Source organism: Gadus macrocephalus, chromosome 8, assembly GCF_031168955.1.
Source record: "Gadus macrocephalus chromosome 8, ASM3116895v1".
In the NCBI taxonomy this organism is placed as follows: Eukaryota; Metazoa; Chordata; class Actinopteri; order Gadiformes; family Gadidae; genus Gadus; species Gadus macrocephalus.
In genome coordinates, this window is record NC_082389.1 from 11,261,298 (window position 1) to 11,285,795 (window position 24,498).

Below are 24,498 nucleotides of genomic sequence, written 5' to 3' on the forward strand. Positions count from 1 at the left end.
TGTTTGCCTTTACGTCCTCGTCCTTGTCTTTCACGTGCAGAAGCACGTAGATACGTAGATTGGTAGCGAGATACATGGAGCTGCTGAGCTGAAGCTTATAGTTTGCCCCACGGTGGCTGAGAGTGGAGTGAGACACGTATTTGTGTTTCTGTATGACTCCTACCTATTGCCCCGCCTCCAAAGTCCTTTCACAGACACAGGGACGGTGTAATGTTGACGCCTTTCCCAGCGACTTTTTCTCTGACTTGTTCTATTTCCCTTCGCCTCCTCGTCCGTGTGTTTCGGCATCTTGGTGAATCCTGTCGGTATCATTCCAAAGGGACATGTCTAAATTTGTGCGTTCCTTTGCTCGGACCCGCTATGTTTACCAGTGTTTCCCCCAGCACTGTATGGTTAAGGCGGCCGCCTTAATAACAATAGGGCCCTGCCTTGACTACCAATGAATATATGAAAATATATATAAAAATATTATTATTATTTATTTTGCATTTACAAAGTACAAAACTCTCATAGGGGAAGGAAACATACTTCCATCAGGTACAAAGAATAAAGATAAATAATGCATTGGTAATACTGTTCACAACGATAGTCATGCAGTCTTTTGCTCAGACTTGTTGTATTTCGCCTCGCCTCCGCGTCCGTGTGCTCGGACTCGTTATGTTTCCCTTTGCGTCCTCGTCCTTGTCTTTCACGTGCAGAAGCACTGTGGTGTTTGGTAGCGAGGAGCACATGGAGCTGTTGAGCTGAAGCTTCTAGTTTGCCCCATGGTGGCTGAGAGTGGAGTGAGACTCTTATTTGTGTTTCTGTTTGACTCCTACCTATTGCCCCGCCTCCAAAGTCCTTTCAGACACAGGGACGGTGTAATGTCGATGCCTTACCCAGCGACTTTTTCTCTGACTTGTTCTATTTCCCTTTGCCTCCGTGTGCTCAGACTCATTGTTTCCCTTTGCGTCCTCGTCCTTATCTTTCACGTGCAGAAGCACGTAGATACGTAGATTGGTAGCGAGATACATGGAGCTGCTGAGCTGAAGCTTTTAGTTTGCCCCACGGTGGCTGAGAGTGGAGTGAGACACGTATGTGTGTTTCTGTTTGACTCCTACCTATTGCCCCGCCTCCAAAGTCCTTTCACAGACACAGGGACGGTGTAATGTTGACGCCTTTCCCAGCGACGTTTTCTCTGACTTGTTCTATTTCCCCTCGCCTCCTCGTCCGTGTGTTTCGGCATCTTGGTGAATCCTGTCGGTATCATTCCAAGGGGACATGTCTAAATTTGTGCGTTCCTTTGCTCGGACTCGCTAGGTTTACCAGTGTTTCCCCCAGCACCGTATGGTTAAGGCGGCCGCCTTAATAACAATAGGGCCCTGCCTTGACTACCAATGAATATATGAAAATATATATAAAAATATTATTATTATTTATTTTGCATTTACAAAGTACAAAACTCTCATAGGGGAAGGAAACATACTTCCATCAGGTACAAAGAATAAAGATAAATAATGCATTGGTAATACTGTTCACAACGATAGTCATGCAGTCTTTTGCTCAGACTTGTTGTATTTCGCCTCGCCTCCGCGTCCGTGTGCTCGGACTCGTTATGTTTCCCTTTGCGTCCTCGTCCTTGTCTTTCACGTGCAGAAGCACTGTGGTGTTTGGTAGCGAGGAGCACATGGAGCTGTTGAGCTGAAGCTTCTAGTTTGCCCCATGGTGGCTGAGAGTGGAGTGAGACTCTTATTTGTGTTTCTGTTTGACTCCTACCTATTGCCCCGCCTCCAAAGTCCTTTCAGACACAGGGACGGTGTAATGTCGATGCCTTACCCAGCGACTTTTTCTCTGACTTGTTCTATTTCCCTTTGCCTCCGTGTGCTCAGACTCATTGTTTCCCTTTGCGTCCTCGTCCTTATCTTTCACGTGCAGAAGCACGTAGATACGTAGATTGGTAGCGAGATACATGGAGCTGCTGAGCTGAAGCTTCTAGTTTGCCCCACGGTGGCTGAGAGTGGAGTGAGACACGTATGTGTGTTTCTGTTTGACTCCTACCTATTGCCCCGCCTCCAAAGTCCTTTCACAGACACAGGGACGGTGTAATGTTGACGCCTTTCCCAGCGACGTTTTCTCTGACTTGTTCTATTTCCCTTCGCCTCCTCGTCCGTGTGTTTCGGCATCTTGGTGAATCCTGTCGGTATCATTCCAAAGGGACATGTCTGAATTTGTGCGTTCCTTTGCTCTGACTCGCTATGTTTACCAGTGTTTCCCCCAGCACTGTATGGTTTAGGCGGCCGCCTTAATAACAATAGGGCCCTGCCTTGACTACCAATGAATATATGAAAATATATATAAAAATATTATTATTATTTATTTTACATTTACCAAGTACAAAACTCACAGGGGAAGGAAACATACTTCCATCAGGTACAAAGAATAAAGATAAATAATGCATTGGTTGGTAATACTGTTCACAACAATAGTCATGCAGTCTTTTGCTCAGACTTGTTGTATTTCGCCTCGCCTCCGCGTCCGTGTGCTCGGACTCGTTAAGTTTCCCTTTGCGTCCTCGTCCTTGTCTTTCACGTGCAGAAGCACGTAGATACGTAGATTGGTAGCGAGATACATGGAGCTGTTGAGCTGAAGCTTCTAGTTTGCCCCATGGTGGCTGAGAGTGGAGTGAGACTCTAATTTGTGTGTCTGTTTGACTCCTACCTATTGCCCCGCCTCCAAAGTCCTTTCAGACACAGGGACAGTGTAATGTCGATGCCTTACCCAGCGACTTTTTCTCTGACTTGTTCTATTTCCCTTTGCCTCCGTGTGCTCAGACTCGTTGTTTCCCTTTGCGTCCTCGTCCTTGTCTTTCACGTGCAGAAGCACGTAGATACGTAGATTGGTAGCGAGATACATGGAGCTGTTGAGCTGAAGCTTATAGTTTGCACCACGGTGGCTGAGAGTGGAGTGAGACACGTATTTGTGTTTCTGTTTGACTCCTGCCTATTGCCCCGCCTCCAAAGTCCTTTCACAGACACAGGGACGGTGTAATGTTGACGCCTTTCCCAGCGACTTTTTCTCTGACTTGTTCTATTTCCCTTCGCCTCCTCGTCCGTGTGTTTCGGCATCTTGGTGAATCCTGTCGGTATCATTCCAAAGGGACATGTCTAAATTTGTGCGTTCCTTTGCTCGGACCCGCTATGTTTACCAGTGTTTCCCCCAGCACTGTATGGTTAAGGCGGCCGCCTTAATAACAATAGGGCCCTGCCTTGACTACCAATGAATATATGAAAATATATATAAAAATATTATTATTATTTATTTTGCATTTACAAAGTACAAAACTCTCACAGGGGAAGGAAACATACTTCCATCAGGTACAAAGAATAAAGATAAATAGTGCATTGGTTGGTAATACTGTTCACAACAATAGTCATGCAGTCTTTTGCTCAGACTTGTTGTATTTCGCCTCGCCTCCGCGTCCGTGTGCTCGGACTCGTTATGTTTCCCTTTGCGTCCTTGTCTTTCACGTGCAGAAGCACTGTGGTGTTTGGTAGCGAGGAGCACATGGAGCTGTTGAGCTGAAGCTTCTACTATGCCCCATGGTGGCTGAGAGTGGAGTGAGACTCTTATGTGTGTTTCTGTTTGACTCCTACCTATTGCCCCGCCTCCAAAGTCCTTTCAGACACAGGGACGGTGTAATGTCGATGCCTTTCCCAGCGACTTTTTCTTTGACTTGTTCTATTTCCCTTCGCCTCCGTGTGCACAGACTTGTTGTTTCCCTTTACGTCCTCGTCCTTGTCTTTCACGTGCAGAAGCACGTAGATACGTAGATTGTTAGCGAGATACATGGAGCTGCTGAGCTGAAGCTACTAGTTTGCCCCACGGTGGCTGAGAGTGGAGTGAGACTTGTATGTGTGTTTCTGTTTGACGCCTACCTATTGCCCCGCCTCCAAAGTCCTTTCAGACACAGGGACGGTGTAATGTTGACGCCTTTCCCAGCGTCTTTTTCTCTGACTTGTTCTATTTCCCTTCGCCTCCTCGTCCGTGTGTTTCGGCATTTTGGTGAATCCTGTCGGTATCATTCCAAAGGGACATGTCTAAATTCGTGCGTTCCTTTGCTCGGACTCGCTATGTTTCCCAGTGCTTCCCCCAGCACTGCATGGTTAAGGCGGCCGCCTTAATAACAATAGTGGCCCTGCCTTGACTACCAATGTCTATACATTTCCTGGGGGAAGCACTAGCATGGATGTTTTCTAAATTTGTGCGGTCTTTTGCTCAGAGTTTTGTCTGAAAATGCGGTCTTTTGGACTGCCATATTTTCTGACCCCTTTATTCTATAGTCTTGAAATCCTGTAGAAAATTCTCTGCTAATGTTGAGCACATGTTCGTCGGAAACCAAGAACCTATAACAAAATGGCGGCTGGACGTCCAAATGAGCCCAATCAATGTTAGGGGACTAGACTTTAACGAAAACGACATCCCCACCAAGCTCAGCGACTCCTTGGAGATGTACAACGAAGGTGAGCCCGCGTGGTTCCACACAGAAGAGGCGCAGAGCTTTACTGACGTGTTACTTGAGGAAGGGAGTAATGAAGTGTGCTCTATGAATGAAATTCTTTATTAGTGTGCCAAGCACACAGTGCATGGCAGTCGAGAAATATGTCCACACAATGCAATAGTGCAATCAAGGGCACCATTTCTTTCATTTAGTAAACCTTTATTTTACCAGGAATAATCCCATTGAGATTCAGAATCTCTTTTACAAGGGCGTCCTGGCCAAGACAGCAGCATATACTCTAGTTCCATATAAAATATATACAATGAAAAAAAGACAACATGGAACAGAAAAAGACAATTGGCGATTTATTAAGAAATTTTAAAGATTTTGAATAGGGCCTTGCCTTGACTACCAATGAATCAATGAAAATATATATATACATAAAAATATCATATTTTCTTCATTTTCAACGTTGATGTGGTCGTCTATATGGAACTAGAGTATTTGCTGCTGTCTTGCCTTTTCCCCAACCGGCATCTCGGATCCCCAGAATCCCCGGCGTGACCCCGTAGGAGTCGCCACACAGCCCCCACCTTAGTGGTCAGACGTCCCGACGACCCCAACTCCCAATGCACAGTCCCGAGTGTTCAGGGGGCCGGCGCCGCCGCCTTGGCCCCTGCCAGTGGCGGCCCCGTTGCGGTTTCAGCCTTCCTCGCTGGTTGGGACACCCGTCTCCAGCTGTCCGCAGAGGACCTGGGGGTGTGGTCGGGGACCACCTCTCTCGGGGCCCCCACCAGTTTCTGCCGCAGGGGGGCGCTGGAGGGCCTTTCGGGGAGCCCATCCTCCGCCGCCCTCCGACGTCTGGCCTTCCGACGGCCACGCCGGCGGCTGGGACGAGGATGGGTGGCACGCCTCGCCGTCCACCCGCAGTCCTCGACCAGCCCCAGCTGCCGACACTGCGCACGGGAAGCCTCAGCCGTCTTGGTGGCGGGACGGCTGTCCGTCCAGATCCGGCCCTTCTGCTGCCTGGACTTGACCCCCAGGTTCTTTGTGCCAGGGGAGAGGGCTGCCCCAGCCGCGTCACTGCCCCAGCCGCGTGTGCTCGGTAGAACGCACACAACTAAATTCTACCGAGCACGCAGCCCAAACCCGTTAACCCCAACACGAAAAGACATTAAAACCCCTTTCCCCCAACCGGCATCTCGGGTCCCCAGAATCCCCGGCGCGACCCCCGTAGGAGTCGCCGCAATATATACATTGAAAAACAGACAACATTGAACCGAAAAAGACAGTTGGCAATTTGACATCATCTCAACATGATCACCATGTTGATGATCACCAACTCTAAATGTAGACCTCAACAAGCCCCTAGACTTTGTGGATGAGTGCTTCCCTTATGTCCTTCCAAAGTTCCCGTAAATGTACACCAGAAGGGAGCCAGCAGCACTTTTCCTCATCAACTCTCTCCACTGGTGGACTGTTATTGCGTTCCTGGAATTTTTCCCATGTTGTAATTGGTGGCAACGACTCTTGCTCCACCATGAGGTGGACAGACTGATCGTGGTCGACCATCTCCTCCAGCTCCTTGGGAAAACTCTCATGGAAATGATCTTGGGTGTAGTAGGGGTGTCTCAGCAGCGCAGCGCAGCGCCACCTGTCCACCGGGTCCATCTGCAGACACATCTCCACCAGCTGAGCCAGCAGGGGGTCAGAGATGCCGTACTTCTCCTTCAGGTCGGTGGTGGGATGCACCACAGGCAGTGCCCCAAAATCGGTGGCGTATTTCACATTATTAAAATATTGCTGCTCCTGGAGGGCAGTCAGAGGTCCCACTTTGGTTATAATCATCTTGATGTGTCCCAGGAATCTTTCGCCATTCAGGAAGTAGTTTCCCGTGGCCATGAACACCAAGGTGCACCCAACGGCCCACACATCAACAGGCTTGTTGTAGTCAGGGTCCATCAACAGCATCTCTGGTGCGCTGAACCACATTGCGCCCGCATCCCGTGTGAGCGGTTCGGCAGCATGGTTAGACGCGCGGCTGGAGCCAAAGTCGGCCAACTTGAGGACTCCAGAGCACGAGACCAGCAGGTTATCTGGCTTGATGTCTCGATGCATTATATTGCGGCTGTGGATGAAGTCTACTGCTCTGAGGATCTGGAAACTGTATTTCTTGATCGTCAGACTCTCCAGACCGCAGCCTTTTATCTTCAGCTCGTCAAGAAGGCTGTGTTCGAGACGCTCAAAGATAGCATGCATGATCCCCCCGTGGAGGAACGCAGTCAGCAGTCGGATGACATTGTCGTGCTTCAACACCGACAGAGGAGCGAGTTCCCGCTGAAAGATGAGATGCGTTTCATCCGGGGCAAAAAACCTTTTCATGGAGAAAAATTGCCCTGAACGAAGGCTTCTACATCTTCGTATTTCTGCAGATCCACCACTGCCAAGACGCTCCAAAACTTCGTAGTTTTCCATATCTGATATCCAAGAAGAAACACCGCCGCCGCCGCAAGTGACGCCTCCACCGCCGCCTCCACCGCCGCCTCCACCGCCGCCTCCACCGCCGCCTCCACCGCCGCCTCCACCGCCGCCTCCACCGCCGCCGCCGCAGGTGACGCCGCCGCCACAAGAGACGCCGCCGCCGCAAGAGACGCCAGAGATGCCGCCGCCGCAGGTGATGCCGCCGCAAGAGACGTCGCCGCCGCCACAAGAGGCGCCGCCGCAGCCACAAGAGGCGCCGCCGCCGCAAGAGACGCCAGAGACGCCGCCGCAAGAGACGTCGCCGCCGCCACATGAGACACCGCCGCCGCAAGAGTCGCCAGAGACGCCGCCGCCGCCGCAAGAGACGCCGCCGCCGCAAGAGAGACGCCGCCGCCGCAAGAGAGACGCCGCTGCCGCCTCCGCAAGAGACGCCGCCACCGCCTGTATTTTCCTGCGGCGGATCGCCTCGAGTACCTGGGGCAGGAGTCGTCTTTGCGGTGGTAGGTTGGGTCGAGGATTCTGCCAAGGTAGCAGGAGGTTGTTCTTCATGAGAAGTCAGCTAACAATGAAGAGAAATTACCAGTGATGCCTCTTTTATACATTATGTTTCGCCGCCGAGAGGAGGCGGGGCAATCGGTAGGAGGAGTCAAACAGAAACACACATACGAGTCTCATTCTACTCTCAGCCACCGTGGGGCAAACTAGAAGCTTCAGCTCAACAGCTCCATGTGCTCCTCGCTACCGAACACCACAGTGCTTCTGCACGTGGAACACGGACGAGGACGCAAAGGGAAACATAACGAGTCCGAGCAGACGGACGACTAGGTGAGGCGAAATACAACAAGTCCGAGCAAAAGGCCGCACAAATTTCCGTCTCTGGCGTCTATTGCGGCGGAGGCGTCCCTTGCGGCGGCGGCGGTGGTGTCGCTTGCGGCGGCGGCAGTGGTGTCGCTTGCGGCGGCGGCGGCGGTGTCTCAACAATTTAGTACTTTTCCAAATCCACCGCTGCCAAGAGGTTCCAAAACTTCGTAGATTTCCATATCCGATATCCAAAAAGAGACACCGCAGCCGCTGCCGCCGCAAGTGACGCCGCTGCCGCCGCAAGTGACGCCGCCGCAGGTGACGCCACCGCAAGAGCCGATAGAGACGACGCCGCAAGAGACGCCGCTGCCGCAAGTGACGCCGCCGCAAGAGCCGCCAGAGACGCCGCCGCAAGAGACGCCGCTGCCGCAAGTGACGCAGCCACCGCCTCCGCCGCTGCAGGTGACGCTGACTCCGCCACAAGAGACGCCGCCGCAAGAGACGCCAGAGACGCCGCCGCAAGAGACGCCAAGAGACGCCGCAAGAGACGCCGCCGCAGCAAGTGTCGCCGCCGCCGCAAGAGACGCCACCGCCGCAAGTGACGCCGCCGCCGCAAGAGACGCAGTGACGCCGCCACCGCAATACGCCACCGCAATACAACAAGTCAGAGCAAAAGGACGCACAAGTTTGCGTCTCTGGCGTCTCTTGCGGCGGCGGCGTCTCTTGCGGTGGCGGAATCTCTTGCGGCGGCGGCAGCCGCAACCTGAATTTTCCCCCTGATGCCCCTCGACAATCCAAACTAGAGTTGAAGCTTCTAGTTTGCCCCACGGTGGCTGAGAATGGAGTGAGACTCTTATTTGTGTTTCTGTTTGACTCCTACCTATTGCCCCGCCTCTTAAGTCCTTTCACAGACACAGGGACGGTGTAATGTTGACGCCATTCCAAGCGTCTTTTTCTCTGACTTGTTCCACTTCCCTTCGCCTCCTCGTCCGTGTGTTTCGGACTCTCGTGAATCCTGTCGGTATCATTCCACAGGGACATGTCTAAATTTGTGGGTTATTTTGCTCGGACTTGTTATGTTTCCCAGTGTTTCCCCCAGCACTGTATGGTAAAGGTGCCCACCTTAATAAGAATCAGGCCCTGCCTTGACTACCAATGTCTATGCATTTCCTGGGGGAAGCACTGACAGGGATGTTTTCTAAATTTGTGCGGTCTTTTGCTCAGACTTGTCTTTCGCCTTGCCTCGCCTCCTCATCCGTGTGATCAGACGCCTTATTTTTTTCCCTTTGCGTCCTCGTCCTTGTCTTTCACGTGCGGAAGCACTATGGTGTTTGGCAGCGAGGAACACATGGAGCTGCTGAACTGAAGCTTCTAGTTTGACGGCTCCAAAGTCCTTTCACAGACATAGGGACAGTGTAATGTTGACGCCTTTCCCAGCGTCTTTTTCTCCGACTTGTTCCATTTCCCTTCGCCTCCTCGTCCCTGGGTTTCGGCATCTTGCTGAATCTTGTCGGCATCATTCATTCCACAGGGATTTGTCTAAATTTGTGCGTTCCTTTGCTCGGACTCGCTATGTTCCCCAGTGTTTCCCCCAGCACTGTATGGTTAAGGCGGCCGCCTTAATAACAATAGGGCCCTGCCTTGACTACCAATGTCTATACATTCCCTGGGGGAAGCACTGGAATGGATGTTTTCTAAATTTTTGCAGTCTTTTGCTCAGACTTGTATCTGAAAATGCGGTCTTTGGAAGGCCATATTTTCGGACCCCTTTATTCTACAGTCTTGAAATCCTGTGGAAAATTGTCCCTCCTAATGTTGAGCACATGTTCCTCAGAAACAAAGAACCTGTAACAAAATTGCGGCTGGACGTCCAAATGAGCCCAATCAATGTTTGGTGACTAGACTCTAACGACAACGACATCCCCACCGAGCTCAGCGACTCCTTGGAGAAGCACGACGAAGGTGAGCCCGCGTGGTTCCACGCAGAAGAGGAGTGGAGCTTTACTGACAGGTTACTTGAGAATGGGAGTCATGAAATTTTCTCTATAGATGAAATTCTTTATTAGGGTGACAAGCACAAAGTGCGTGGCAATCGAGAAATATGTCCAGACAATGCAATAGTGCAATCAAGGGCACCATTTCTTTATTTTAGTAAACCTTTATTTTACCAGGAATAATCACATTGAGATTCAGAATCTCTTTTACAAGGGCGTCCTGGCCAAGACAGCAGCATATACTCTAGTTCCACATAAAATATATACATTGAAAAAAAGACAACATGGAACAGAAAAAGACAATTGGCAATTTAACATCATCTCAACATGATCACCATGTTGATGATCACCAACTCTAAATGTAGACCTCAACAAGCCCCCAGACTTTGTCGATGGTTCTCCAGAGTGCTTCCGTTATGTCTTTCCAAAGTTCCCGTAAATGTACACAAGTAGGGAGACGGCTGCACTTTTCCTCATCAACTCTCTCCACTGTGGGACTGTTATTGCGTTCCTGGAATTTTTCCAATGTTGTAATTGGTGGGAAAGACTCTTGCTCCACCATGAGGTGGACAGACTGATCCTGGTCAACCATATTTTCCAGCTCATTGGGAAAATTCTCGTGGAAATGATCTTGGGTGTAGTAGGGGTGTCTAAGCAGCGCAGAGCAGCGCCACCTGTCCACCGGGTCCATCTGCAGACACATCTCCATCAGCTGAGCCAGCAGGGGGTCAGAGATGCCGTACTCCTCCATCAGGTCGGAGGTGGGATGCACCACAGGCAGTGCCCCAAACTCTCTGGCGTATTTCACATTATTAAAATATTGCTGCTCCTGGATGGCAGTCAGAGGTCCCACTTTGGCTATAATCATCTTGATGTGTTCCAGGAATCTTTCGCCATTCAGGAAGTACTTTCCCGTGGCCATGAACACCAAGGTGCACCCAACGGCCCATGCATCAACAGGCTTGTTGGAGTCAGGGTCCATCACCAGCATCTCTGGTGCGCTGAACCACATCGTACCCGCAGCCCGTGTGAGCGGTACGGCAGCATGGTTGGACGCGCGGCCGGAGCCAAAGTCGGCCAACTTGAGGACTCCCGAGCGCGAGACCAGCAGGTTATCTGGCTTGATGTCTCGATGCATTATATTGTGGCTGTGGATGAAGTCCACTGCTCTTAGGATCTGGAAACTGTATTTCTTGATCGTCAGACTCTCCAGAACGCAGCCTTTTATCTTCAGCTCGTGAAGAAGGGTGTGTTCGAGACGCTCAAAGATAGCATGCATGATCCCCCCGTGGAGGAACGCAGTCAGCAGTCGGATGACATTGTCGTGCTTCAACACCGACAGAGGAGCGAGTTCCCGCTGAAAGATGAGATGCGTTTCATCCGGGGCAAAAAACCTTTTCATGGCGAAGAAGTTCCCTGAACGAAGGCTTCTACATTTTAGTACTTCTCCAAATCCACCGCTGCCAAGAGGTTCCAAAACTTCGTAGTTTTCCATATCCGATATTCACGAAGTTACAGTAGTGGTCACCTTAGGCGTGAATCTGCGTTCTCTCACTGAACCCACAAGTGGCCGTTGACAGAATTGCATGCAGTGTTTCAACTATCTCAACGTGATCTCCAACTTTCAACACTTCAAACTTGGTCGTCATTAATAGAACAAAATTTCACCCAAGCCCATTTTTTTTTCATTTCCGTCGTCGAAGTGGGTGACGTATTTTAACTTTTTTTTTTTCTCCCCCTGAATGCTCCCATTATTTTCCAAGTTGAAGTGGTCGACTTTTTTTTTGAAGTCCACACCCCCATTTTTTCTTCATTTCCGACGCCGACGTCCATGTTTTTTTAAAGGTCCCATGACATGAAAATCTCAATTTATGAGGTTTTCTAACATAAATATGAGTTCCCCTAGCCTGCCTATGGTCCCCCAGTGGCTAAAACTTGCGTTTGGTGTAAAACGAGCACTAGCTGTTCTGCTCGCCTTTGAAAAAACGGAGGCTCAAGCGCGCTGATTTGGAAATCTGTGCTCATGACGTCATGAGGAATCTCAGCCCCTCCCCTTACTCTGCCTGGCCCGCCCAGAGACGTTGGCCCGCCAATGAGACTCGACCGTGCGAGCGCCACATGTGTGTGTGTGAATACACACACTGTAACGCAAGTGTTTCTTGTCGGTTCTTTGACGTGTCTTGTATTTCCACAACGAGACTGTCGTGGGGGTTATCTAAGCCATGGTTTAGAAGGAATTGGGGGAAAGGAAATTTGGTTTGACTCGCTGAAGTACATGAACTGCGACATGCCGCCGGTTGCCGCGAGGCACCATCGCCCGGCAGCGGGCAGCCGGCCGCAGGCAGCGCGCGGTTCAGTCGACTTCAGGTTGATGTGAAAGTGGAAGAACCAGAGACGTCGCAGAACCCGACAAAGTCGTTTGTGATTCATAATATCGTCTGGAGGCGCACACAATATGTTATATGATATAGATATCTATGTATTATATGATATTATTTAGATATAGAGCTCCAGGACTGTAACGCAAGTGTTGTACACTTCCTTGTTATTTGGATAACCGTTCTGCTGTTGGTGTGATGGCTCATAACACGTCGGACTCTCGTCTCTGGTATTTCTACAACGAGACTCGTATTGGGGGTTATCTCAGCCAAGGTTGAGAATGAATTGGGGGGAAGGAACTTTGGCTTTGACTCCCTCAAGAACATGAACCACGACAAGGAGGAGAAAGGGATCTTTGCCGGGCAGCGCTTATGCACCTCCGCCTCCGGCGGTGGTCCCTCAGCTGGGCTCAAGCGGGAGACATTCGCCGCCAACAATCCCTTTCTCCTCCATGTCGTGGTTCATGTTCTTGAGGGAGTCAAAGCCAAAGTTCCTTCCCCCCAATTCATTCTCAACCATGGCTCAGATAACCCCCACGACAGTCTCGTTGTGGAAATACAAGACACGTCAAAGAACCGACAAGAAACACTTGCGTTACAGTGTGTGTATTCACACACACACACATGTGGCGCTCAGTGTGAGCGCCACGTTACAGTGTGTGTATTCACATTGATGTGGACGTTGAAGAACCAGGAACGTCGGAGAACCCAACGCGGTCGTTTGAGATTCATAATATCGGCTCACACAGCTTTTGGCCATGATAATATATATTATATGATATAGATATGTGTAGGCTATATGATAATATTTAGATATAGAGCTCCAGGACTCCCGTGTGTTCTAGAATATTTACAGAACACGGCAAAAGGCTGTGTGCGGCTCGCCATTGCGATACATCCATTGTAAACAGAGCGCATGGTGGCTGCAAGCTGCTCAGGGCCACACCCCCACCCTCCTCCTTGACACGCCCACCGAAACAGCGCATTTGGGGGAAGCTCAATGTGCGACTGGCTCGGAGTGGCTGTAACTCTGCACCACGGCTGAATTTAGGGAACGTCTTTGAATACTGTGTTAGTTGCCCACTAATACCTATATTAAAGAATACATAAAATAGCATGTCATGGGACCTTTAAAAGTCTCCAGCCCCATTTTTTTTTCAATTTCGACATCTACGTGGACGATGATTTTCTTGTATAATTTGTTTCACCCCTGAATGCCCCCATTTTTTCTTTATTTCCGACGTCGACGTCCATGTTTTTTTAAGTCTCCAGCCCCATTTTTTTTTTCAATTTCGACATCTACGTGGTCGATGATTTTCTTGTATCATTTGTTTCACCCCCTGAATGCCCCCGTTATTTTTTTCATTTGGACTTTTTTTTTTAACAGTCCACCCCCCCATTTTTTCTCCATTTTCAACTTGATGTGGTCGTCGAGTTTTTTTTCAAAGTCACCACCCCCATTTTTTTTTCCATTTTCGACGTCGACTGGCTGACGTGTTACTTGAGGATGGGAGTCATGAAAGGTTCTCTATAAATGAAATTCTTTATAGGGTGCCAAGCACAACGTTTGAGGCAATCGAGAAATATTTCCAAACAATGCAATAGTGCCATCAAGGGGTGAATTTTTTTTATTTTATTCAGAATATCTTTTACAAGGGCGTTCTGGCCAAGACAGCAGAATATACTCTAGTTCCATATAAAATATATACATTGAAAAACAGACAACATGGAACAGAAAAAGACAGTTGGCAATTTGACATCATCTCAACATGATCACCATGTTGATGATCACCAACTATAAATGTAGACCTCAACAAGCCCCTGGACTTTGTCGATGGTTCTCCAGAGTGCTTCCGTTATGACCTTCGAAAGTTCCCGTAAATGTACACAAGTAGGGAGCCAGCAGCACTTTTCCTCATCAAGTCCCTCCACTGTGGGACTGTTATTGTGTTCCTGGAATTTTTCCCATGTTGTAATTGGTGGGAACGACTCTTGCTCCACCATGAGGGACACAGACTGATCGTGGTCGACCATCTCCTCCAGCTCCTTGGGAAATCTCTCATGGAAATGATCTTGGGTGTAGTAGGGGTGTCTCAGCAGCGCAGAGCAGCGCCACCTGTCCACCGGGTCCATCTGCAGACACATCTCCACCAGCTGAGCCAGCAGGGGGTCAGAAATGCCGTACTTCTCCATCAGGTCGGAGGTGGGATGCACCACAGGCAGTGCCCCTAACTCTCCGGGGTATTTCCCACTATTAAAATATTGCTGCTCCTGGATGGCAGTCAGAGGTCCCACTTTGGTTATAATCATCTTGATGGGTTCCAGGAATCTTTCGCCTTCCAGGAAGTAGTATCCCGTGGCCATGAACACCAAGGTGCACCCAACGGCCCACACATCTACAGGCTTGTTGTAGTCAGAGTCCATCACCAGCATCTCTGGTGCCATGAACAAAATTGCACCCTCATCCCGTGTGAGCGGTACGGCAGCATGGTTAGACGTGCGGCAGGAGCCAAAGTCGGCCAACTTGAGGACTCCAGAGCGCGAGACCAGCAGGTTATCTGGCTTGATGTCTCGATGGATTATATTGCGGCTGTGGATGAAGTCCACTGCTCTGAGGATCTGGAAACTGTATTTCTTGATCGTCAGACTCTCCAGACCGCAGCCTTTTATCTTCAGCTCGTGAAGAAGGGTGTGTTCGAGACGCTCAAAGATAGCATGCATGATCCCCCCGTGGAGGAACGCAGTCAGCAGTCGGATGACATTGTCGTGCTTCAACACCGACAGAGGAGCGAGTTCCCGCTGAAAGATGAGATGCGTTTCATCCGGGGCAAAAAACCTTTTCATGGCGAAGAAGTTCCCTGAACGAAGGCTTCTACATTTTAGTACTTCTCCAAATCCACCGCTGCCAAGAGGTTCCAAAACTTCGTAGTTTTCCATATCCGATATTCACGAAGTTACAGTAGTGGTCACCTTAGGCGTGAATCTGCGTTCTCTCACTGAACCCACAAGTGGCCGTTGACAGAATTGCATGCAGTGTTTCAACTATCTCAACGTGATCTCCAACTTTCAACACTTCAAACTTGGTCGTCATTAATAGAACAAAATTTCACCCAAGCCCATTTTTTTTTCATTTCCGTCGTCGAAGTGGGTGACGTATTTTAACTTTTTTTTTTTCTCCCCCCATTATTTTTTTTCTCCCCCCATTATTTTCCAAGTTGACGTGGTCGACTTTTTTTTTGAAGTCCACACCCCCATTTTTTCTTCATTTCCGACGCCGACGTCCATGTTTTTTTAAAAGTCTCCAGCCCCATTTTTTTTTCAATTTCGACATCTACGTGGTCGATGATTTTCTTGTATCATTTGTTTCACCCCTGAATGCCCCCACTTTTTCTTCATTTCCGACGTCGACGTCCATGTTTTTCTAAAAGTCTCCAGCCCCATTTTTTTTTCAATTTCGACATCTACGTGGTCGATGATTTTCTTGTATCATTTGTTTCACCCCCTGAATGCCCCCATTTTTTCTATATTTCCGACGTCGACGTCCATGTTTTTTTAAAAGTCTCCAGCCCCATTTTCTTTTTCAATTTCGACATCTACGTGGTCGATGATTTTCTTGTATCATTTGTTTCACCCCTGAATGCCCCCACTTTTTCTTCATTTCCGACGTCGACGTCCATGTTTTTCTAAAAGTCTCCAGCCCCATTTTTTTTTAAATTTCGACATCTACGTGGTCGATGATTTTCTTGTATCATTTGTTTCACCCCCTGAATGCCCCCATTTTTTCTATATTTCCGACGTCGACGTCCATGTTTTTTTAAAAGTCTCCAGCCCCATTTTCTTTTTCAATTTCGACGTCTACGTGGTCGATGATTTTCTTATATAATTTGTTTCACCCCCTGAATGCCCCCATTTTTTCTTTATTTCCGACGTCGACGTCCATGTTTTTTTAAGTCTCCAGCCCCATTTTTTTTTTCAATTTCGACATCTACGTGGTCGATGATTTTCTTGTATCATTTGTTTCACCCCCTGAATGCCCCCGTTATTTTTTTCATTTGGACTTTTTTTTTTAACAGTCCACCCCCCCATTTTTTCTCCATTTTCAACTTGATGTGGTCGTCGAGTTTTTTTTCAAAGTCACCACCCCCATTTTTTTTTCCATTTTCGACGTCGACTGGCTGACGTGTTACTTGAGGATGGGAGTCATGAAAGGTTCTCTATAAATGAAATTCTTTATAGGGTGCCAAGCACAACGTTTGAGGCAATCGAGAAATATTTCCAAACAATGCAATAGTGCCATCAAGGGGTGAATTTTTTTTATTTTATTCAGAATATCTTTTACAAGGGCGTTCTGGCCAAGACAGCAGAATATACTCTAGTTCCATATAAAATATATACATTGAAAAACAGACAACATGGAACAGAAAAAGACAGTTGGCAATTTGACATCATCTCAACATGATCACCATGTTGATGATCACCAACTATAAATGTAGACCTCAACAAGCCCCTGGACTTTGTCGATGGTTCTCCAGAGTGCTTCCGTTATGACCTTCGAAAGTTCCCGTAAATGTACACAAGTAGGGAGCCAGCAGCACTTTTCCTCATCAAGTCCCTCCACTGTGGGACTGTTATTGTGTTCCTGGAATTTTTCCCATGTTGTAATTGGTGGGAACGACTCTTGCTCCACCATGAGGGACACAGACTGATCGTGGTCGACCATCTCCTCCAGCTCCTTGGGAAATCTCTCATGGAAATGATCTTGGGTGTAGTAGGGGTGTCTCAGCAGCGCAGAGCAGCGCCACCTGTCCACCGGGTCCATCTGCAGACACATCTCCACCAGCTGAGCCAGCAGGGGGTTAGAAATGCCGTACTTCTCCATCAGGTCGGAGGTGGGATGCACCACAGGCAGTGCCCCTAACTCTCCGGGGTATTTCCCACCATTAAAATATTGCTGCTCCTGGATGGCAGTCAGAGGTCCCACTTTGGTTATAATCATCTTGATGGGTTCCAGGAATCTTTCGCCTTCCAGGAAGTAGTATCCCGTGGCCATGAACACCAAGGTGCACCCAACGGCCCACACATCTACAGGCTTGTTGTAGTCAGGGTCCATCACCAGCATCTCTGGTGCCATGAACAAAATTGCACCCTCATCCCGTGTGAGCGGTACGGCAGCATGGTTAGACGTGCGGCAGGAGCCAAAGTCGGCCAACTTGAGGACTCCAGAGCGCGAGACCAGCAGGTTATCTGGCTTGATGTCTCGATGGATTATTTTGCGGCTGTGGATGAAGTCCACTGCTCTGAGGATCTGGAAACTGTATTTCTTGATCGTCAGACTCTCCAGACCGCAGCCTTTTATCTTCAGCTCGTGAAGAAGGGTGTGTTCGAGACGCTCAAAGATAGCATGCATGATCCCCCCGTGGAGGAACGCAGTCAGCAGTCGGATGACATTGTCGTGCTTCAACACCGACAGAGGAGCGAGTTCCCGCTGAAAGATGAGATGCGTTTCATCCGGGGCAAAAAACCTTTTCATGGCGAAGAAGTTCCCTGAACGAAGGCTTCTACATTTTAGTACTTCTCCAAATCCACCGCTGCCAAGAGGTTCCAAAACTTCGTAGTTTTCCATATCCGATATTCACGAAGTTACAGTAGTGGTCACCTTAGGCGTGAATCTGTGTTCTCTCACTGAACCCACAAGTGGCCGTTGACAGAATTGCATGCAGTGTTTCAACTATCTCAACGTGATCTCCAACTTTCAACACTTCAAACTTGGTCGTCATTAATAGAACAAAATTTCACCCAAGCCCATTTTTTTTCATTTCCGTCGTCGAAGTGGGTGACGTATTTTAACTTTTTTTTTTTCTCCCCCCATTATTTTTTTTCTCCCCCCATTATTTTCCAAGTTGACGTGGTCGACTTTTTTTTTGAAGTCCACACCCCCATTTTTTCTTCATTTCCGACGCCGACGTCCATGTTTTTTTAAAAGTCTCCAGCCCCATTTTTTTTTTCAATTTCGACATCTACGTGGTCGATGATTTTCTTGTATCATTTGTTTCACCCCTGAATGCCCCCACTTTTTCTTCATTTCCGACGTCGACGTCCATGTTTTTCTAAAAGTCTCCAGCCCCATTTTTTTTTCAATTTCGACATCTACGTGGTCGATGATTTTCTTGTATCATTTGTTTCACCCCCTGAATGCCCCCATTTTTTCTATATTTCCGACGTCGACGTCCATGTTTTTTTAAAAGTCTCCAGCCCCATTTTCTTTTTCAATTTCGACGTCTACGTGTTCGATGATTTTCTTATATCATTTGTTTCACCCCCTGAATGCCCCCATTTTTTCTTTATTTCCGACGTCGACGTCCATGTTTTTTTAAGTCTCCAGCCCCATTTTTTTTTTCAATTTCGACATCTACGTGGTCGATGATTTTCTTGTATCATTTGTTTCACCCCCTGAATGCCCCCGTTATTTTTTTCATTTGGACTTTTTTTTTTAACAGTCCACCCCCCCATTTTTTCTCCATTTTCAACTTGATGTGGTCGTCGAGTTTTTTTTCAAAGTCACCACCCCCATTTTTTTTTCCATTTTCGACGTCGACTGGCTGACGTGTTACTTGAGGATGGGAGTCATGAAAGGTTCTCTATAAATGAAATTCTTTATAGGGTGCCAAGCACAACGTTTGAGGCAATCGAGAAATATTTCCAAACAATGCAATAGTGCCATCAAGGGGTGAATTTTTTTTATTTTATTCAGAATATCTTTTACAAGGGCGTTCTGGCCAAGACAGCAGAATATACTCTAGTTCCATATAAAATATATACATTGAAAAACAGACAACATGGAACAGAAAAAGACAGTTGGCAATTTGACATCATCTCAACATGATCACCATGTTGATGATCACCAACTATAAATGTAGACCACAACAAGCCCCTGGACTTTGTCGATGGTTCTCCAGAGTGCTTCCGTTATGACCTTCGAAAGTTCCCGTAAATGTACACAAGTAGGGAGCCAGCAGCACTTTTCCTCATCAAGTCCCTCCACTGTGGGACTGTTATTGTGTTCCTGGAATTTTTCCCATGTTGTAATTGGTGGGAACGACTCTTGCTCCACCATGAGGGACACAGACTGATCGTGGTCGACCATCTCCTCCAGCTCCTTGGGAAATCTCTCATGGAAATGATCTTGGGTGTAGTAGGGGTGTCTCAGCAGCGCAGAGCAGCGCCACCTGTCCACCGGGTCCATCTGCAGACACATCTCCACCAGCTGAGCCAGCAGGGGGTCAGAAATGCCGTACTTCTCCATCAGGTCGGAGGTGGGATGCACCACAGGCAGTGCCCCTAACTCTCCGGGGTATTTCCCACTATTAAAATATTGCTGCTCCTGGATGGCAGTCAGAGGTCCCACTTTGGTTATAATCATCTTGATGGGTTCCAGGAATCTTTCGCCTTCCAGGAAGTAGTATCCCGTGGCCATGAACACCAAGGTGCACCCAACGGCCCACACATCTACAGGCTTGTTGTAGTCAGGGTCCATCACCAGCATCTCTGGTGCCATGAACAAAATTGCACCCTCATCCAGGGGCGGACTGGGGGAAAAAAGTGGCCGGGGAGTTTCTGTCAGACCGGCCCACTCAATACACGCGCGCGGCCCACTATGTACACGCCGCGTTGCCCACTCAATGGATCGCGCGTATCGAACAGTCAGTGGCCTTCTGGGAAAAATACCCATACACTTAACATTATTTTGGATGATTACAAAGAAATTACATCATATATGTATGTTTGTTTTTTAATAACATTTGGATCCACCAATTTGCCTGGATGGACACATGGAATAAAATGATTATTGGCTATTGTAACACTCCAAGGTAGGTATAGTTTGCTAGATGAATATGCTTAACTCTTGGCTAATATCAGATGGTTATACAAGTATAACTACAAAGCCTTAAGGAATGAATGTCAGCAGAGAAAGACCACACAATAAAGAAACTGGAATCAGAGGGTAGAATTAGCATGAACAATATATTAGAAATGAACAGAACAGAACATACGATGGGGTGTGAACATCAGTGGTATCAGTAGTGTTGCATGCTGGGTGTGTGATTGTTTGTGTGTGTAGGGGTGCTGAAGGTGCATAACAAAACAGTAAGTTACATAACGACGTTCCCGAAATTCAGCCGTGGTGTAGAGTTACAGCCACTCCGAGCCAGTCGCACATTGAGCTTCCCCCAAATGCGCTGTTTTGGTGGCTGTAGCTATAATGCAAATGAGGAGGACCGAGGCGGGTCAGGGAGGAGGGTGGGGGTGTGGCCCTGAGCAGCTTGCAGCCACGGTACCATTCGCTCTGTTTACAGTGGATGTATCGCAATGGCGAGGCTCACACAGCCTTTAGCCGTGTTCTGTAATTATTCTAGAACACACGGGAGTCCTGGAGCTCTATATCAAAATATTATCATATAGCCTACATAGATATCTATATCATATAATATTATAACGGCCAAAAGATGTGTGAGCCAATATTATGAATCTCAAACGACCGCGTTGGGTTCTCCGACGTTCCTGGTTCTTCAACGTCCTCATCAATGTGAAGTAGACTGAACCACGACAAGGAGGAGAAAGGGATCGTTGCCGGGCAGCGCTTCCCTCAGCGGGTCTCAAGCTGGAGACATTCGCCGCTAACAATCCCTTTCTCATCATGGGTTGAGCGCATGCGTAGAACTGGGTGCCGCGTTGCGTGTATGTATGCAAATCCAAATTCTCTACCTCAATCCGCACAGCTGAGAACACTTCGGCTGTGTAAGAACCAATTTAGAGGTGTTTATTAATAAGGTGGAGATCTTTTCTTACTTTGGACTTCCGAAGTCTGTAAAACACATATTAGAAGACACTTAAAAAAAAATCGAAAAATAGTCACCATGAGTGTGAAGACCGATTGCGAGTAGCAGTATAAAACTCAGTCAGTGCGATTGAGATTAGAAAGGTATAGCTCTTGGAGAAAATGTGCCGCTCTGATAACCATTGTAGGGCTGATGCGATGATGGGCGTGGGCCGGTACATAATAGTATTTTGGGCCATCGGCCCACCGGGGACGGTATTCCCGATGGCCAGTCCGCCCCTGCCCTCATCCCGTGTGAGCGGTACGGCAGCATGGTTAGACGTGCGGCAGGAGCCAAAGTCGGCCAACTTGAGGACTCCAGAGCGCGAGACCAGCAGGTTATCTGGCTTGATGTCTTGATGCATTATATTGCGGCTGTGGATGAAGTCCACTGCTCTGAGGATCTGGAAACTGTATTTCTTGATCGTCAGACTCTCCAGACTGCAGCCTTTTATCTTCAGCTCGTGAAGAAGGGTGTGTTCGAGACGCTCAAAGATAGCATGCATGATCCCCCCGTGGAGGAACGCAGTCAGCAGTCGGATGTCATTGTTGTGCTTCAACACCGACAGAGGCACGAGTTCCCTCTGAAAGATGAGATGCGTATCATCCAGGGCAAAAAACTTTTTCATGGCGAAAAATTTCCCTGAACGAAGGCTTCTACATCTTAGTACTTCTGCAGATCCACCACTGCCAAGACGCTCCAAAACTTCGTAGTTTTCCATATCCGATATCCAAGAAGAGACACCGCCGCCGCCGCCGCCACAAGTGACGCCTCCACTGCCGCCGCCGCCACAAGAGCCGCCGCCGCCGCAAGAGACGCCGCCGCCGCAAGAGGAAGATCGCCTCGAGTACCTGGGGCAGGAGTCGTCTTTGCGGTGGTGGGTTGGGTCGAGGATTCTGCCAAGTTAGCAGCAGGTTGTTCTTCATGAGAAGTCAGCAAACAATGAAGAGAAATTACCAGTGATGCCTCTTTTATATATTATGTTTCGCCGCCGAGAGGAGGCGGGGCAATCGGTAGGAGTCAAACAGAAACACACATACGAGATAGGGATGGGCACGAGTAGTAAATTCCAAACTCTGCAGCAGGAATAGGCCTGATGATGAACGGCAATATTACCAACCAAACATGTAATTCTTATTCTCCATCAAAACAGTCAGTGTTATCAGAGTATTCATTATTTATTTTTGCAAACGTTCAAACACATTTTCCTTACAAAAATAAATATGCGTCTCACAATTTAAATCACGTCGAACCAAGGCCTGTAACAGTTTAAAAAAAACGAAACAAGTAGCCTAACCATTGCAAATAAATGCTTAAAGCTGCAAATAAAACGGCAGCAAATGGACTATGGAAATACTCAGCGTTGTGATCTTCTCTACACGCCCGGGATTACAGCTGCGTCTTGCGGAGGTGAAAATAGCCGACACACTTTCACTTTCACCGTTGCTGCGGGTCTGCTTTCCCGAACTCACCGTTGTGTTTCAGGAGCATATGTTGCCGCATAGTACTTTCTGGTAGCTCGATTTCGCTTGGCATATTTTACATTTCACCTTATGATCTCCTATTTCTTTAAAGTATTTCAATTCTTCGCTGCGGTTTGCTTTAACCGCCATCTCTTAACTTTTTGAATTCTGGCGTGCCTGCACACGGCACGGAACGCGCCATGGAAATGGATGCATTTAATTTTCTTTGTGCCCATGCGTTAGTGGAGCCGACAGAAAATTGATACACTTTCTTCAGAAAACTTTGTTTGTGTGTGTATATACAAACTCGAGTTTGCCTGTCCACCAACCGAGTTAATTTGTAACGAGGAGTACTCGAGTAATCGATTCCTCACGCCCATGTTTCCCGTTGCGTCCTCGTCCTTGTGATCCACCTGGAAAAGCACTGTGGTGTTTTGTAGCGATGAGCACATGGAGCAGCTGAGCTGAAGCTTCTAGTTTGCTCCATGGTGGCTGAGAGTGGGGTTAGACTCTTATGTGGGTTTATGTTTGACTCCTAGATAATGTTGTAAATTTGTTGTTTGTCATTTGCTCAGACTTGTTATATTTCCCTTTGCTTCACATTCTGTGTGTTTCTGCGTCTCTGTGAATCCTGTCGGTATTATTACGCTGGAATGTGTTGTAAATTTGTGCGGTCTTTTGCTCAGACTTGTTGTATTTTGCATCGCCTCCTCGTCCGTGTGCTCGGACTCGTTATGTTTCCCTTTGCGTCCTCGTCCTTGTCTTTCACGTGCAGAAGCACTGTGGCGTTTGGTAGCGAGGAACACATGGAGCTGCTGAGCTGTAGCTTCTAGTATGCCCCACGGTGGCTGAGAGTGGAGTGAGACTCTTATGTGTGTTTGTGTTTGACTCCTACCTATGGCCCCGCCTCCAAATTCCTTTCAGACACAGGGACGGTGTAATGTTGACGCCTTTCCCAGCGACTTTTTCTCTGTACTATTTCCCTTCGCCTCCTCGTCCGTGTGATTCGGACTCTCTGTGAATCCTGTCGGCATCATTCATTCCACAGGGATGTGTCTAAATTTGTGCGTTCCTTTGCTCGGACTCGCTATGTTCCCCAGTGTTTCCCCCAGCACTGTGGGGTTAAGGAGGCCGCCATTAACAATAGGGCCCTGCCTTGACTACCAATGTCTATACATGTCCTGGGGGAAGCACTGGCATGGATCTTTTCTAAATTTGTGCGGTCTTTTGCTCAGACTTGTATCTGAAAATGCGGTCTTTGGACGGCCATATTTTCTGACCCCTTTATTCTACAGTCTTGAAATCCTGTAGAAAATTGTCTTTCCTAATGTTGAGCACATGTTCCTCGGAAACCAAGAGCCTGTAACAAAATGGCGGCTGGACGTCCAAATGAGCCCAATCACTGTTTGTTGACTTTATTAACCTATTGCCCCTGCCTCAAAAGTCCTGTCACACGCATAGGGACGGTGTCATGTTGACGCCTTTCCCAGCGTCTTTTGCTCAGACTTAGTATTTCCCATTGATTCCTTTTCCACGTGGGTCTGCGTCTCTGTGAATCCTGTCGGTATCATGGTGCTATCCATTATGGTACGCCCACTTGTAAGGTGTACATCACCCAGCTTTCTTGCAACACTTCATTGAGGCACGCCCCCTTTTGGTCCTAGTGTAGGCCGAGTTCAGTGAGGCTGACTGTACGACTCAACAACAAAATTGCTGCGCCCGTGAAGAGAATTATTAGGGGCCCTACGTAAAACTTAGGAACCCTGTTGTGTTTGTTATTATTATTATTATTATTTTTAACCTGACCTTTTGGCCCCAAAAGTTACACATTTGCATAAGCTGCTAGGCAACTCTGGCTTCATCAGCCTATGCAAATGTATTATGTGTAGATCATTTGAATGTCTCAGTAAACAGGGCCGGTTTCCGTCACGTGACTGAAACCGGTCCTGTAAACTGAGGATTTATCTGAGGATTTATCATCTGAAGATAAAGAAAATGTTCGTAATCACAGGAAAGGTAAGATAGGTG

At 48.1% G+C, this 24,498-nt stretch overlaps 2 protein-coding genes across 2 annotated transcripts in view; both read right to left on the reverse strand.

Annotated features, from left to right (window-relative positions):
* The window catches only part of ndufb3 (NADH:ubiquinone oxidoreductase subunit B3), a 146,964-nt gene that overhangs the window by 2,418 nt on the left and 120,048 nt on the right, over positions 1 to 24,498 (reverse strand). The window lies entirely within an intron of this gene.
* LOC132463039 (cyclin-dependent kinase-like 3) lies at positions 10,029 to 11,374 on the reverse strand. Its single transcript, XM_060058924.1, has one exon. It carries the CDS (start codon positions 11,246 to 11,248, stop codon positions 10,109 to 10,111), a length of 1,140 nt encoding a protein of 379 aa, XP_059914907.1. The 5' UTR covers positions 11,249 to 11,374; the 3' UTR covers positions 10,029 to 10,108.